Below are 15,490 nucleotides of genomic sequence, written 5' to 3' on the forward strand. Positions count from 1 at the left end.
CAGACGGCAGGCAGGCAGCAGATCTGAGAAAGAAGGACTTTTGTTTAGGAATATTTTGGGTTCAGATGCAGGAGAATCAACCCCCACAGACGAAGCTGTGCGCTGTCTGCTCCATTAAAGTAGTGGGGGGTGGACTTCACATCCCTCTGCATGTGTGCTTCAAGTGCAGCATCGGATTGACAATTCTCCACACCTGTCACCTGAAATACACAATGTGATCGGTTGATGTCTATTTGTGGTGCGAAGACTCCGAAAAATCAACCTCCTTCCAGAAAAACTTCTTCTTTTTTTTTTTTTTTTCCACGGTGCAATATTGACGCTCTGTGTGAAAGTACTCATGACAAAAACAACAGTTTGAAAAAATATATTTACGTACAAATTAGGCATGAAAAAAAATGCCCCTGCATTTGAGGCCTTAAGGATGAAACTTCATAAACTTACATGGTACACATTTTTCTTCTGGGTAGTGTAGATGTGCACTGAAAATTCCATGGCAATCTGTCCATTGGATTTTAAATTGACATTTCCCAACATCCCTCGCCTGTCTCCGCCTGACTATTGCTCACAGCTTCAGTCTTGGCTGTGATTATAGTCTGAAAACCCTGCTCACATTACGGTTCTCTCAGCCACTCTGAGGGGCGGACCAATCAGCAACCAGTGAGTGTGATGTCGTGAAGATGTTGTGAAGTAGAGTTTATTCGCACAACATATGGTACAAGGTGGTCAATGCTAATTAGTTAAAGGCTGCTCTACTAGTTTGAAACTTAAGTTGAGGTCTCCGCCTATTTAAATGCAGCAATTGGAAACCATCCCTGATGGAGCGTGTCCAGACTCATGTCTTCACAGTGAATTTGGGTCTAATACTTCTACACTTTTAGTGCAGTGCAGTATAGAAAACTGTTTCATGCCATTCCTCTACTCCTCCTTCCCTATTTCCAGGTACATTTCTATTATAGCCTTCCAAAGTTAAGCCAGGAAATGTCTGAGAATAAAATACATTAAAGAAAGGTGAAGCATATGACCTACTTGGATGTGATTGTGTGTGAAACAATAGGTCAATAAGGTCCTCCATTTATATCCCGTGTCAAGAGATTTTTACATGGTTACATATTGGACAAACTAGTCCTTCCACATTAGGCCTCTACCTGGAGTAATATATGGTTGATTTTAATCTTTTAAAAAAACAAAACAACATCATCACTATATGAGGTAAAAATCAGTGAAGCCCAACCAGAGATATTTTTATTTCACACATTTCTTACTTGTCAAAACCTGCCTACATTACCAACAAGATCAGTGACAGTGCAGTCTGAGAGTGGGTGTGTTGTGTTAGTAGCATCTAATGTAGCTTGGAGCCTCAAGCAGACACGATCAGCAGGGTATAGTCGTTGGGGACACTTCTTTCTAACTCCACACCCTCAAGATTTCTTTGCATTTTCAATCTTGGTTTCTTCCAACCGACACTGACTCACTGACATTATATTTATTGGACTTCTCAAGGTATTTAGAAGGTACCATTTACTGTGCTTGTCAATTAGCATCTCAACATTTTCTAATTGGCCACCAGTTTGTGCCCCTCGTGTGTTAGTATGCATTCAGACTGGTGTCTATCAAAGAAAATTAACATTAACAGTGACAATGGTAGCTGGATTTGAAAAGGAGTCAGCCATCTTTGTTTTGATTCGGGAAAGCAGCGAACATCACTCAGCGTATTTTTTCAACTACAGGGTTAGAATCTTTGAGTATTTTTTACCTTCTGTTTTGTTTTTTGTGCTGAATATATGTTAACACATGAAGAGCACAATGGGACTTTTGTTACTAAAAACAAAGAACAGATGAGGTTAATGGGAACGACATTAGTTTGCTGGCAATAGGTCCAAATCAAAGTACTGAATAAGTCCAATAGGATTTATCCAGTGAGAAAAACTAAAACAATCTTCAATACAAATTTATAGCTGTTAGCTGTTAAAGCCATATTTTTTAGTCTGGACCAAGTGTATTGTACGAGTGCAGAATTGTAATAATTTGAATATTTTCCGTATTTCCAACATATTGCTTCATATAAAGGTCTAAAAGCAGGACTGCTGCCCTTGAAATGAAGCTACTCAACACACCGTGGTATATGTAAAGCTTGTTGGTTTAATATGGCAGGTTTCACCACCAGATAGAATCAACAGAAAGGATTCGATCCAGCTAAGTAAAATATACGCACCACTTAAAGAGATCAGGACACTACAAAATACACCTCTGATTCATCAACCCCTAAAAAAAGTATGGATTATACAGCTTCACATCGACCGTGAACATGTTCTCATCAGTAATAGTAGTAGTACAGCATCGAAAACAGAGGCTGGGCAGCAGCACACCAGGCTTTCCTTGTTGCATATATTGCAAATACATCCACATAAAGACACAGTCACCGGCAACACATCTTCAAATAGAGACAATTACAGAACATCATTTCTTGGTGGGTAAAGTATTTGGATACAGTCTGGTAATCATACAGACAGCATGTATGACACTCATGGGTTATACTACAATACACTATATATACAGCAGCAGTGAGTGGATGGCTGACAAAGTGTTGACTCTCGCGGTTGTGTCTCGTCCCGCGTCCTTTTCACAGCTCTGCCGATGTGTTGATGAGTGTGAGCAGACTTTTCTCCGTGCGGAGAGACAGAAGGCGGGCGTGCTGCCGTTTTTTGCCACTCGAAACACATTGTGGCGGCGGTGGCGTTGCTCGATGCGTGCTCCCGTGCCCGGGCAGCAGGCATATGCTGCTGTCATTGCAAAGAAAAAAAATAATGCTTAAAGTTGATGCAAAACTCAGTGTTTCTGTAAAATGGGGTTGTTGTTTTTTTCTTTCATCTACAGTCGAAGCAGAAAAGGTGATAACTCCTATTAAAACGGAGGAAATATCAGCAGCCCCAAATTAGTAGGTAACAGTACGTCACAGAGACACAACACACGTTTTCGGTTGTAAACTGCCACTAGGCACATTTTCAGAGGTTTGGGAAACGAGGAGACTTTAAAAAGCAACCTTAAGCAAAAAAAACTAAAGGAAATGTTCTCAGTGTTATAATGAAGCTGTGTGTACATTGTTGGCAGTGGGACACTATTCACTAAAGGGATGTCTCAAGATACAGACTTCACACTGGATGCAATCCACGTTATCACCTTGCACCACATGGACACCTAAAAATATAAGTAAATTGAATCCCTGGTCGAATTGAAACAGTCTGGTGATGAGGGCCAGAAACTGTACATTTGCAGTGTAGATATACTGTACAACAGCCTCTGATTTGAAAACATACAGTAGCTCATACACGTTTTGTGTAAAAGCATAAGTGAGCCAGACAACACAAAGAGTTCCCAGGTTTTCTAAGTCACGTACCAGGTTGCATTTCGCTGCGTTAGAAAGCTTCGAGCCACTACAGGCTGCTGTCGAACTCTCACTAATGTCGACGTAAAACAACACACATCACTACAAAACAGAAACCAGCAGTAAATGCAAGGAAATTGTACGTTACAGTTTGACTCACAACTTCCTGTTTTCTTTAGTTTTAAATAAATCATACAAAAATAGTTTAAACAGTTTATAGTCCGTCATGGTCCCTTTGATTCTCAGTGTTGTGTCCGCAGTGAGTGTGTAAGTCACACACACTCACTCACTGGTTCTGAACTAAGGGACGTCGGACTCCTTTCAGATAGTGCTGAGTGCCAAACAGTCCTCAGCTCCAGGCTCCAGTCCTCTGGGAGTCGGTCTGTCACTCTCCCGTCTGTGGCTCAGTTGCTTCGCAGACTGACTCTCCACAGATCATCACTCATTCTCCCACAGGTCGCCCTCCGCCTCGTTCCTCATCCCGTTTCTCAGGTTATCTCCGCAGGTCACCGGGGAAGTAAATAAAGGAGTCCCTATGATCCCTCTTTGCCCTCTGAGCTGTCCGGCGGCGCTGGAGGCTCCTCCGCTGTGGGGGATTGTGCCCCTCCCGGGCCATCTGCACACAGACACAAAAATTACTTTCAAGGGTAAAAAACAAAGAATTACTTTCCAGAGCTGCTGTTGATCCATACTTGTGATGGTGACATACCTGATATTTTTTACTTTCAGGTCATTTAATGGCTCATACAAAGGCTGATCACACAGTTCTGAGACTGCTCCTGTTACGCATGAACGTAGTGCAGCACCGTGATATGCGCGGAGAAAAACGAACCTACAACCTCTGTTAGTAAGAATTCCAAGTTAAGTTCCTTGATCAAAATCAGCACCTGTGTTACACACGTTTTTGTGACCTCTGGCATGTGGGCATTTGCGATTTCACCATAAACCTGCAACTTGACGAGAGAGCGAACATCAAAATTTACATCAAATATTTGGGGAACGGAACAAACTTAGAGGGAGCCAAATCAGATGCTTAGCAGAGGTGGGAAGCAGCGATTTGGTTGTCATGTTGGAAAAAACAGTCGCCATCGTAGCGAGTTTTTTTTTTGCACTGAATGTTTTCCCTCAGACGCCTCAGATCACACAGATTAACTCGACGTCGACAGTTTGACCCCGAGGAACAAATTCACGGTGCACAACCCTGCGAATGTCAAACTGCGTTCCAACATCCGTATCACCAAACTATTTAGTATGCCAACAAAAGATTTAGTACGTCCCGATACTTACTATGTTAAACGTAGGATGCCAAAAGTACCAGGATGTTCTACTACATCTGGTTGTATTCTGCAGTATGCACGCCAGCATGCTGGCTGTTCTGACCCACAATCCTTTGCGCAGCAAAAGATATGTCACATTGACTGAGCCGCCGAGACAGTTGTTGGCGCTGATGCTCCGCCCACAAAAGGAAGATGGAGAAGAAGAAGAATCACATCCTTTTTCTTTTTCCTACAAACATCGCGCTACGGGTCGCAACGGATATGACAAAGTGGGTCGAAGTTCAAGACGCATTTTTGTGACGAAGTAGTATGTCCCAATTGTATACATACGACATGCAACAGTACGTACTTTTTAAGGGTAGATGCAGTTCGTACTAAAAGTAAAAAGAAATCGTCAGCGATTCGGAACGCAGGGAAAGAACTCCTGACCTGACTTTAGTGTCAGGAGTTCACTCACCACTGCTGATTAAAATGTGTGTAACACAGGTGCTGATTTTGTTAAAGCAACATAACTTGGAAAACTTTCTCACAAAGATTACAGCTTCCTCCTGCTCTGTGTGCATTATGGTGCTTCACCCGGTTCACACGTAACAGGAGCAGTCTCAGAACTTTTTGATTGCCACTGGTGTTGTTTAAAAAGCACCACAGGTAACACAGCATTAGTGCATTACTTCTCACACATCTGGCACCATAGTGGGATATACAACGTGTGGGATCTCGGGAAAATAAGTAGAAACATGCGTACTTTAAGTCCTTGCAAACACACTTATGTATTCCAACATTATAAATTATCTGAACTCAGCAGGCAGGAAATTAAATTAGTCAGTAAACAAGTCAAGATGTGAGGGCTTCTTAAACAAAGACAGAATTGTATTTAATAATTTTTTTGGATAAGATAAATTGCATCACCATATCTGAGTAAGCAGCATGTTAATTTCTTTACCACCCATGCAGGCAAAAACGCTGAGTGGCCTAAATTTGGTACGCCTGTCAGCCACACTAACAGCAGAGTCATGATGAATAGCTCCGGATGGTTCTAGCATCAAAATGGCCACTTACTGTATAGTCATCTCTCAAGTGGCAATCCTTGCCCAAATTTAACCCACCTGCTTCTAACTGGAGTCGATTCTCAGACTACTCCCGAACTCTTTACCCCCAAATCCTTGCCTTATCTGCCAACCAAAAATAAACCAGAGCCAGGCCTCAAGGGACAAAATATCACAGCCAAGTTCACAAACAACCCTGAGTAGTGGTGTTAGGCCTTGGTTGGATATGAATCGGAAGTGATTATTTCCCAACATCCCGAAATGGTCTTAAAGCACATGTTCAATGTACAAGTTAACGACAATTTTCCATGTGCTCATTATTTTATCAGTAACACAAATTAAATCCAATTTACTTTACCTTTGAGGGACAGCTCAGCCAGCTTAAGAGGCAGGTCGCCGGGGTTCACGCCTGCCGGAGAGCCCAGGATGTCGGGCAGGGCATTTCTCCTCCCTGAGCGCCCTGAGGTGGCAAAGTCCAACACCGGCTCCACCTCTGTCATTTCAGGACCCCTTAAAGACATGAAGAGAGACAAAAAGGAGTAAAATGTTAGAGTTTAGCCTTCCCCTTGAAATAGTGCTGTACAACAAGAAAGGAAGGGTACACTTTGATTCTGATTCCTCGGTTAGTTATCTATCAGGACAGACTGCTGTGTTTTATGAATTAACTCCTGTAATGGAAACATCATTAAATAACTGTAAATTACTGTTATGATCCATGAAATATGTTGAATTGATATTGTCTGTCCACAAAGTATGCTTTGTTTGCTTAATTTATTTGTTATCTAGTGCTTACTAACGAGTTTCTTGGACAGTTGGATGGCTAAAAAGAAAAGAAACATATAGGTTAATATTGAAAACAACATTAAAACCAGCCAACCCAAAAGTACTACAATTCAAAAATATGAAAGACAGATGATACAACTGATTATCTTTTGGTTTGAATTTTTAAATTTTGGCTTGCAGTCAAAGCTTATCTTGAGCATATGTCAAATTTCCCTTGTGTCATTAGTTTTTCAGAGTTAAGTCATTATGGTTCATATGCTTATTTACTTGGTTTGTTAGTTAGCTTACTATTGCTAACTAGTTTGGACAGTTAAGTGACTAATAGCAACAGAACTGCAGTAATGGATATTCATATTTAAAACACAGCACATTGACACAAATTGCATCAGATTGAGAGTCTTAACAAGCCACCAGCAAGGTTTTTGTTCTTTTGTCCTGGTAGTGTGCGACTAAAAACACTTCTGTGGTGTAAAAAACATGCAAGAAAAGTTCAAAATCAACTTACTGTTTTCACTGAAAATACTTCATTATAATTTATTCAGGATTTAACATTAGCTGTCCAGTACCATTATACTGGATGGTTTGCTTGGTTTGACCAAAAGCCTGATTACTGTAGCTGGTGAGATTTCTCTAGCGAAGAGCATATGGAAGTAGTGCAGTGGTTGATGTGCATTTTAGCCTGATATACGAAAGTCTAACATAAATTAAGGTTCAGTGTTTTGTTTCTGTACCATCAAATTAGTCTGTCTGATTTTGCCCTTTAACTATAAGGATGAAACGACATGTACGTGTTAAAAGGTGCTAATTTAAGTACATTTTAAATGATGTTGTTTATCATTCCTCACCAAGATGTTTATCCTTTTAATTTTTACTGACATCTCCTGAAAGACGATTCGTGTTACATTTTGAGTTGCACAGAGCCCAACAGTGGACATTCATCTTGACATTTCTCAGAAAGCAAAATGTACCTACTTGTGTGTGATTGGAGCATCAAGGGAAAATATTTATCACTGAGGCAGAGGATGTGTCTGTCTGGTCTCATGGCAACCAGCAGCTGGGGAGTCAGCTCTGGGCTACACTGGTGACAGGCAGAATTACATCCCTTGTCCCACTCACACACACACACACACACACACACACACACACACACACACACACACACACACACACACACAACACACACACACACACACACACACACACACACACACACACACACACACACACACACACACACACACACACACACACACACACACACACACACACACACACACACACACACACACACAACGCACACACACACACAAATACAGTGAGCTGCTGTTGCTATGGCAACAACACCGAGAAAAAAAAAAAAAAAAACTAGCAACCACTGGCAGGTAAACATACGACTCAAATCCACTTTCTCACTATCTGACTTTCTCTTCCCAGTCGTCTTCCTTTGTTGTGTTGGCTGGCTTTAAATAACCATACCGGTCTGTGGAGCCATTTCCCAACGCCCTCCTTCAACAAAGGAATGACATGTAAGTTCATGTGTAACTCGCAGCTATAAACTCTCCCACACACACACACACACACACACACACACACACACACACACACACACACACACACACACACACACACACACACACACACACACACACACACACACACACACTCAAGATCTGCAGAAAAAGGGCCACAGGTTGACCATCTGTTAGCCTCAAAGCGCTGTTGTATGTTAGCCATTCAGTTCATTAGAGCTTTTAATAATTCCCTGAGAATAAACATATTTCCACAGACACTGTCACATAATCACACGTTGACAGCTCAGACTGTGACAGCAGTGAGGACCGCGTGCTGTGGGCCGGGAAATGTAAACACAATGAAATGGCAGCTTGTGTTCCTTTGTTTGTTTAAAGGTGACATTCAGTGTGTGTCAGTTTTAAATCTCACTATATAATTATCAAATCAAACTTTGCTACTTACATGATGATGTAAATGATTGATAACTTTTAACAGTACAAATAGTGTTTCTTTAATTCATAACCACATTTCGCAGAACGCCTATGTCCATCCTCCCCCTACAGCACGGGATAAACATACTAATAATTCATGCAGCACTGATTTATTGATGTCAAAATGTTGTTGCACTGTTACCATTACTATAGACTGCCCAAGGCCGATTTAAATGCTGATATAGGTGTGTGTATTGGGGGGGGGGGGGGGGGGATATGTACACCAACCAGTCATAACATTAAGAACACCGACAGCAACAACGGCCCAGCAATAAATCATCCCTTTATGAGGATCATAATGTTCAGTTGTAGTTTAATCTGATTGGGAAGTGTTGATTTATGTTAACAGTCATTTTGAAGACTCTAAATTGTGGTGCTGTTGAACTGCACAGGGTTATACTCAGGTGGTTATATTTTTTTCACCTATTTAAATTAATCAGGTTGACAAAAAGACAATTACAATAAATCAACAATTATAATGTATTTATGCTTGAGTTTTGAATTGTACATTTCCAAACATGAGGATCTAAATGGTGTTTCGAAACCCTCCCCACATTACAGAAACTAAAACTCTGAAGCAAAACTGTTGAAATATTTATCATTTTGGTGGCTTTAAAGCAGTCAAATGTAAATGCATTGAGTCAAGAAATACAGCTGACTAACTAAAGCACAGCGGAGGAGAGAACAGAGAAAATCGGTCATTTTAATGTTGACTTAGAAATAACCGGAAAGTTTGAGGATTTAGAAATATATTTAAAAAAACACCATCACTTCTTCAATATAAAATGAAGAAGGAATATTTCGGATTCTGTTCTATTTCCAGGTCAGCAATCAAACTGAATCAGATCAGTGGTATTGATTATGTTCGCTCCTTTGTTGAAAAGGTCAGATTTCCTTGAGTTGAACCCTTCCAGTGAAGCAGCGTTCAGATGACCCTGACGTGGATTTGATCGACTCGGTCACGTAAATCGACCTGCAGCCATTGTTCAACAGCACAACATTCAACACTGTGATAGAGAGAAACATGACATCAGAACTAAGTGAAGGTGCTCGAAGTCGGATTGTAATTCTGAGCAAAGACGGGTTTTCTCAGCCTTCAATCACAGACTTCACTCAATAAATACGCAAGAGTCCTATCAGCAAGACTTCTGTCCAAAACAAGCTGTCCAGTCGTGGTTTCAGAGGACGAATAAAGCCTCTAAATCACTTTTGTGGATAAAACCAAGTGTGAATTAGTATAGATAGACACAAATAGAGATACTTTATTAATCCCGCAAGGGTAAATTTTGTCATTACAGCAGCATGTACAGGGCAAAGCAATTAATTACATAATATAAAATAGAGGTAGTAAAAATCATCAAATATAAAAAAAAAATTGAAATGCACATTACAATAAAAATAGAATAATATTAAATTCAACTAAATTAAACTGAGTACCTGAAAGCAGATCAAATCATGATCAAAATATACATATTTTTCTTTGCCACATTGGTTTTTGATAACCATAAATTGTCCCTTTAAATTCCGTGATTATGTGTATTGGTTCAGTGGCACCTGGTGTTCGTCTTGATGTGTTAAATTCTTCAGCCCACTTTTGGGAAACCTGCTTAAAATGAGCACCTCATTTTGGTGGAAATTCAACTCAAGTGTGGGTCAAAGGGGTCAATTGTACAATGTCAACTGTCCCTATGTTGCTTGACAACCCAACCTCAATCAAGAGAGATTCATTTGAGTGAACAAAGAGCAACGATTTTATTGCCAATGGCAACAACAGAAGACAGGAGAAATGTAAAGGATGTGAGTCTTTGGTGGATAGAACCCATTCTGATGTCATCATACTTAAAGGGGGTAAGGCAGCACGTAATACAGGAAATCTCCCAAGGCCTAGACTGGGATAATAGTGGAGGTGATGGGATGAACTCAGTAAAATCTCATATAGCACCAAAACACAAAACAAGTCATCACAGGGCACTTAACACTGCACAGTCCCGACATAGAACCTTTTACATTATAGAGAGGAGCCCTACAATTTAATGATTCACATGAGCGCCAGCTGGAAGGAAAAACTCCCTTTTAACAGAAAGAAAATCCTTCTATATTAAGAAAGAAAAACTCCCTTTTAACAGACAGAAAAACCTTCTACATCGGGAAAGAAAAACTCCCTTTTAACAGACAGAAAAACCTTCTACATCGGGAAAGAAAAACTCCCTTTTAACAGACAGAAAAACCTTCTACATCGGGAAGGAAAAACATCCTTTTAACAAGAAGAAAATCCTTCTATATTAGGAAAGAAAAAAAAACAACACTTTGAACAGGAAAAAACCCTCCGGCAGAACCAGTTGGGTTAAGGGGAAAGCAGAGAGAGAAAAGAACAGCGCAAGGACAAATGACGATAAAAATTGGGTAGTTCTGTGTTTTCCGGTAATGATGTGATGAGAAAAGGGTTCTGATGAGCTCGACCTGGGCACTGGGTATGAGGATTGGAGGTGAACAAGGTGTAGGAGGGTCACAGCGGTTCGCCCTGACGGGAAAGCTGATGCAGACGCGACGAGAGCCGATTTAAAGTTCAACAGGAATGATGGGCTGATTAACATCGCGGTAAAATTTGATCTTTGATCTGAGTCAGGTGATAGATGAAGCGGGGAGAGAGAGTGAGAGAGAACTGAGGCTGAATGAGTCATTGAGGCAGTCTTCCTGATTGAACTCACGCTGAGCTTCACTTCACTTCACTTCACATATAACAAAAGAGACGTGGCCTCAGTGTCCTCTATGACCAGTCTGCTTTCAGGCCGTTGAATTGAAAGTGTTCTGTGGCTGCAGAACTGAATTTGGCCCTCCACTAAGGCACTGTGGGCGTTCAGGGAATCCAGAGTATTGTTCCAAATTTCCCTCTCAGGCCCCATATATCAAAGCTGCTCTTTGTCCTGGATGGGATGCCACAGGTCAGCTCAACCTCCGACAATCGGAGTCTAATCGAAGCCGAGGAACAAGAAGGTCTCTTCCTGCTTCAGTCAGGCCTGTCAAGTCGAGCAGGTGATTATCAACAAGAAGCTTGGATTTGTCTGTTAATCTGGATAATTAAAATAAGACTGTGGCTGATAAACTGTCTCGCTGTAAACTCAGTGCCATATTGACCCTTATTTAATACTAGTTACTGGCCACAATCCCTCACAGTCACAATCCCCCTGTGACAGTATATTTTAGTTTTGGGGGTTTTATCTGACAGGTTAAGAAGATGTTTTTCAATGCTGTTAATCTTGAAGTATCAGTGTCAGTTACAGTCCTCGAAAACCACCGGTAGTCCAGCCCTAACTAGAATATCTGGTAACTTTCATTACGCCATTGGATTAACCATTGAACAGGCAGTAACTCCTCATGGGAGCAGGTTTATTTTAGACGATAATCCAACAACTATTTAAATGGGATTATCTTGTCAAGAAAATTGACCTAGATGCTATGACATCTGTGCCTGCTCAGTCAGACACAGGAACAAGCCGCAGGTATGTTACGCAATCAGGTCAAAGTCTTTTGATTGGAGAACTGTCGTAATTCTGGTGTGCTTTACAGAAAGCTGCCATAGACACTCAGTTTAAATAAAAGAGGACAAAAAAAAAAGATTTTCACTTTTCTGCAAATCTTTGAACATGTCACAGCTCTGCAATTAAATAAGAGCTCATTAATGCTGTAAATTGCTACCTGGGCTATTTCTAAACACACTGACCTCTATAATTTTGAAACAAATTATACAGTATGTGCTTGAAACTTCCTCTATCTTGTGTAAATAAATATGCAGTGAGAATTCTCTTCTTACATCACATCAGTTAGATAAGTGCAAATGAAAAAAGGCCCTTTCACCAGTGTTTTTTTTCTGTGTTGTTTTTCTGTTGCATCTCTGAATTGAAACACCACTAAACACACAACTTTGAAGGCTAATTGTGACCAAAGCAGCGCAGGCGCTTTGTCACGAAGACCTCTCAACGTCGACGAGAGTGGATCCTTTCACATGAAGCCTAGCTGGCTTTTTCAAGAGAGTGCCTGCTATTCTGAATGGAAATGCAAGTTTAAGGACCCTGAGCAAAAACATCGTGTCTCAGCAGACATTTTCACAGACATTGAATGAATTCTTTCAGCTTCCCTGACAGCAAGAGAAAAGAAACACGAGCGGCAAACAGAAAGAGATGCTGAGAGCTCGATATCTTGGACTTTTTGCATCCAGCCAGCATACAGTATGTTATATCTCTTACAGCATTTCAGTTTAAACTTTTAGAAGTCGTTTGGAAGTTAAGCAAGCGCCTACCCTCAAATTACACTATATTATACTACATAAAAGCCTCAATATGTAAAATATCAAAGATTTTGCAATACTTGAACAAATAGTAAAAACAAAACCTGGGCGTTGATACCGATGTCAGAAAAATGCTTGTTTTCAGTGCTTTGCTTTCAGGAATAGGGCTGTGACTTACTCTCTAATTTACAGTTTTGATAAGATGGAGGTAAAAATGCCATTTTTCACTGAAGTTGTTTAAAGCTCACTCTGACCTGGCAAGGAAACATATTCAATTTTTCCAAGTGTCTCTTCTCCACAGAGCCTAAGGTTGTTCATTCTGGCCACACAGTTGTGGAGCTGTTTCCTGAATATGGGGACGTTTTTTCAGGTTGATGTTTCAAAAAATAGTCCAGGGTTTAAAAGTACAAAAGTAGCCCCATTTGAGTTCTCAAATGTTAACTGTTGCCTAAACACAAGCAGTTATAGAGCGACTAAACCAAAATACAGTTGAAGTTTGCCTTACACAGAATGACTTATTTCAACCTAAACCATTGATTTGAGTTTTTCTTAAACCTAACCACATGGTTTTTGGCATCTTAATCTAAGGCACCTAACTTTTCACACGGTCATGGTATCATCTACTGGACTGAGACATGTATTGTACACTTTGGCATAATATCAGGTTGCTTGAATTACGGTGAATCAGTTCTTGATTTTGTTAAACCTGCATAAATGGAAGAACATTAGCATCTACTGTGGTGCTGAGCAGGTCTCTGAAAACAGCTGCCTGCTGCTGAAAAGGACACTGATGTGTAACAGTGAGCGTGAACCAAAACAGGCATATTCTTATGGCTGTAATACCAAAACAATGAGCTGAAAGATGTTAAAATGCCCCATTAAGCTGAGGGAAATTGTCATCATGAGTGACATCTTTCACTATACACATTGTCATTTGGTGTATTGTTTATGTAAGTTGGATGTAAGTTGGGGCGGCTTTAACATTTTGGTGCTGCAGTTGTGAAAAACGAATAACACAAAATACGTGAACTCAGTTTACTGGTTTCAGACCTGAAAAATATGCAGTAACGAGGAACCATATCGAAAATAAATGCTAATATATGGGTCATTTTTTAACATGTGCCAGTTGGATCTTCTAGGTGTACAACAAATAAAGAAGGAAGCTGTTTGAAAATGTCAGGCCCATTAGAGATTGCAGACACTTTGGAACAGTGCTGTGTTTAGCAGTAAAGCAGCTGGGAAAACCGCTCTCTAAATAGGTCAGGAAAACTCCAATATCTGATTCTCAAGCATCATAAACTACATTTTTTATAACGCAGAATACCACAGGGAATAAAAATGGAAGTGAAATGCATAATTTTAGGCACTGAAGATTAATGCTGGATTAAAAATGTTTTAACACTAGTTGAAAACACTGAAGAAAACCACAAATCCAGCACATTTTTGCACCTGTGTGTGAGGTGTGCATGTAGATTGATGATCAAGTATTTATTTGTTTCAGCTTTGGTAGTGCGTTTGGTAAGACTCTGATTTACAGATGCGGAATTACCTTCTAAGATTTCTCTATATTATCCAAAGAAATTTCCTGTAAAGAACCAGTTGGGACACTGTGTAAAGCAAGAGTGGGACAACATTTTACTTTCAAAACTCCAGCAACTATTCTCCTTAGTTCCCAAATGTTTAAAAAGTGTTGATAAAATAATAGGTGATGCAACACAGTGGTAAACATGCCCTGTCAAACTCTTTTGAAATGTGTTGCTGGCATCAAATTCTAAATAAGCACATATTTATTGTAAAACAAAAAAAATGTCTAACTTTCAACATATGTTGTCTTTGGTAAATTTTCAATTAGATATGACTTTACATGATATGCAAATCATTACATTCTGTTTTTATTTGCATTTTACACACTGTCCCAACTATCCCAGCAATCTTCCTGACTGATTTATCACTCTAACTTTTCTGTGCACTGATTAAAATACTCTTTGGTTAAACTGGGAATTAATTCTCATTAAGTCTTACACAAGAACACTCTCCTAATTACATTAGTTATTTGCAGGACACTTCTTGGAAAATACCCAAAAGTACAGACAAAGTTACAATGGTTCCAGCTTCTTCAAAGTGGATATTTTCGGGTTTCTGGTTCATGATAATAAACGGAATATCTTTGTTGTAGATGGTTGGTTGGTTGGTTGGTTAGTTGGTTGGGACAAAACAAGACATTTTAGGCTGCACCTTTATCTTTAGGAAACAGGGGTCCACATTTTAAATACCAAACAACTAATTGATTAAACGTGACAATACTTGACCGATTATTCAACAATGACCGTCTTTGGTTGCTAAAGGCAGCACTGTAAAAATACTCTATTAAAAGTAAAAGGCCCGCAATGTAACTTGGTCTTAAGTAAGGATATGTGATCATAATCACGAAAATGTACTCAAAAGTAAAAGTACCCTGTTCTGAAAAAAAAACTCCCTGTGACTATTGAACTATTACATGTTATGTTATTATATAAATCAAGGATTAATATAAAATCTGAATGTTACAGTTGGTCAACGTTATTCTAAAGTATACGTAAAAGACTACAACTCATATCTTCTTTTTTTTTTGCTGGGGGGGATGAAGGGGTGGTTAGTACAAATTATTAAATTATAGAAGTTATGACATAAAGGAGCGAATCCTAGCATTTGAGAAGCTGGGGCCATGAAATATT

The 15,490-nt window shown here is 39.9% G+C and overlaps 1 protein-coding gene across 1 annotated transcript in view; it reads right to left on the bottom strand.

Moving 5' to 3' along the window:
* Positions 1 to 2,119: 2,119 nt before the first annotated feature.
* Positions 2,120 to 15,490, bottom strand: part of pkib (protein kinase (cAMP-dependent, catalytic) inhibitor beta) — a 29,206-nt gene continuing 15,835 nt past the window's right edge. The window contains exons 2-3 of the mRNA XM_069711515.1: positions 6,064 to 6,215; positions 2,120 to 3,998 (exon numbers count right to left, since the gene is read on the bottom strand). Coding sequence (XP_069567616.1) covers positions 3,916 to 3,998; positions 6,064 to 6,205 — 225 coding nt within the window. The 5' untranslated portion in view covers positions 6,206 to 6,215 and the 3' untranslated portion in view covers positions 2,120 to 3,915. The remainder of the gene's footprint in view (positions 3,999 to 6,063; positions 6,216 to 15,490) is intronic.

This window comes from Brachyistius frenatus, unplaced genomic scaffold, assembly GCF_029030835.1.
Source record: "Brachyistius frenatus isolate BFR_SWC_R1_liver_20210118 unplaced genomic scaffold, ASM2903083v1 Contig_101, whole genome shotgun sequence".
NCBI lineage: Eukaryota > Metazoa > Chordata > Actinopteri > Embiotocidae > Brachyistius > Brachyistius frenatus.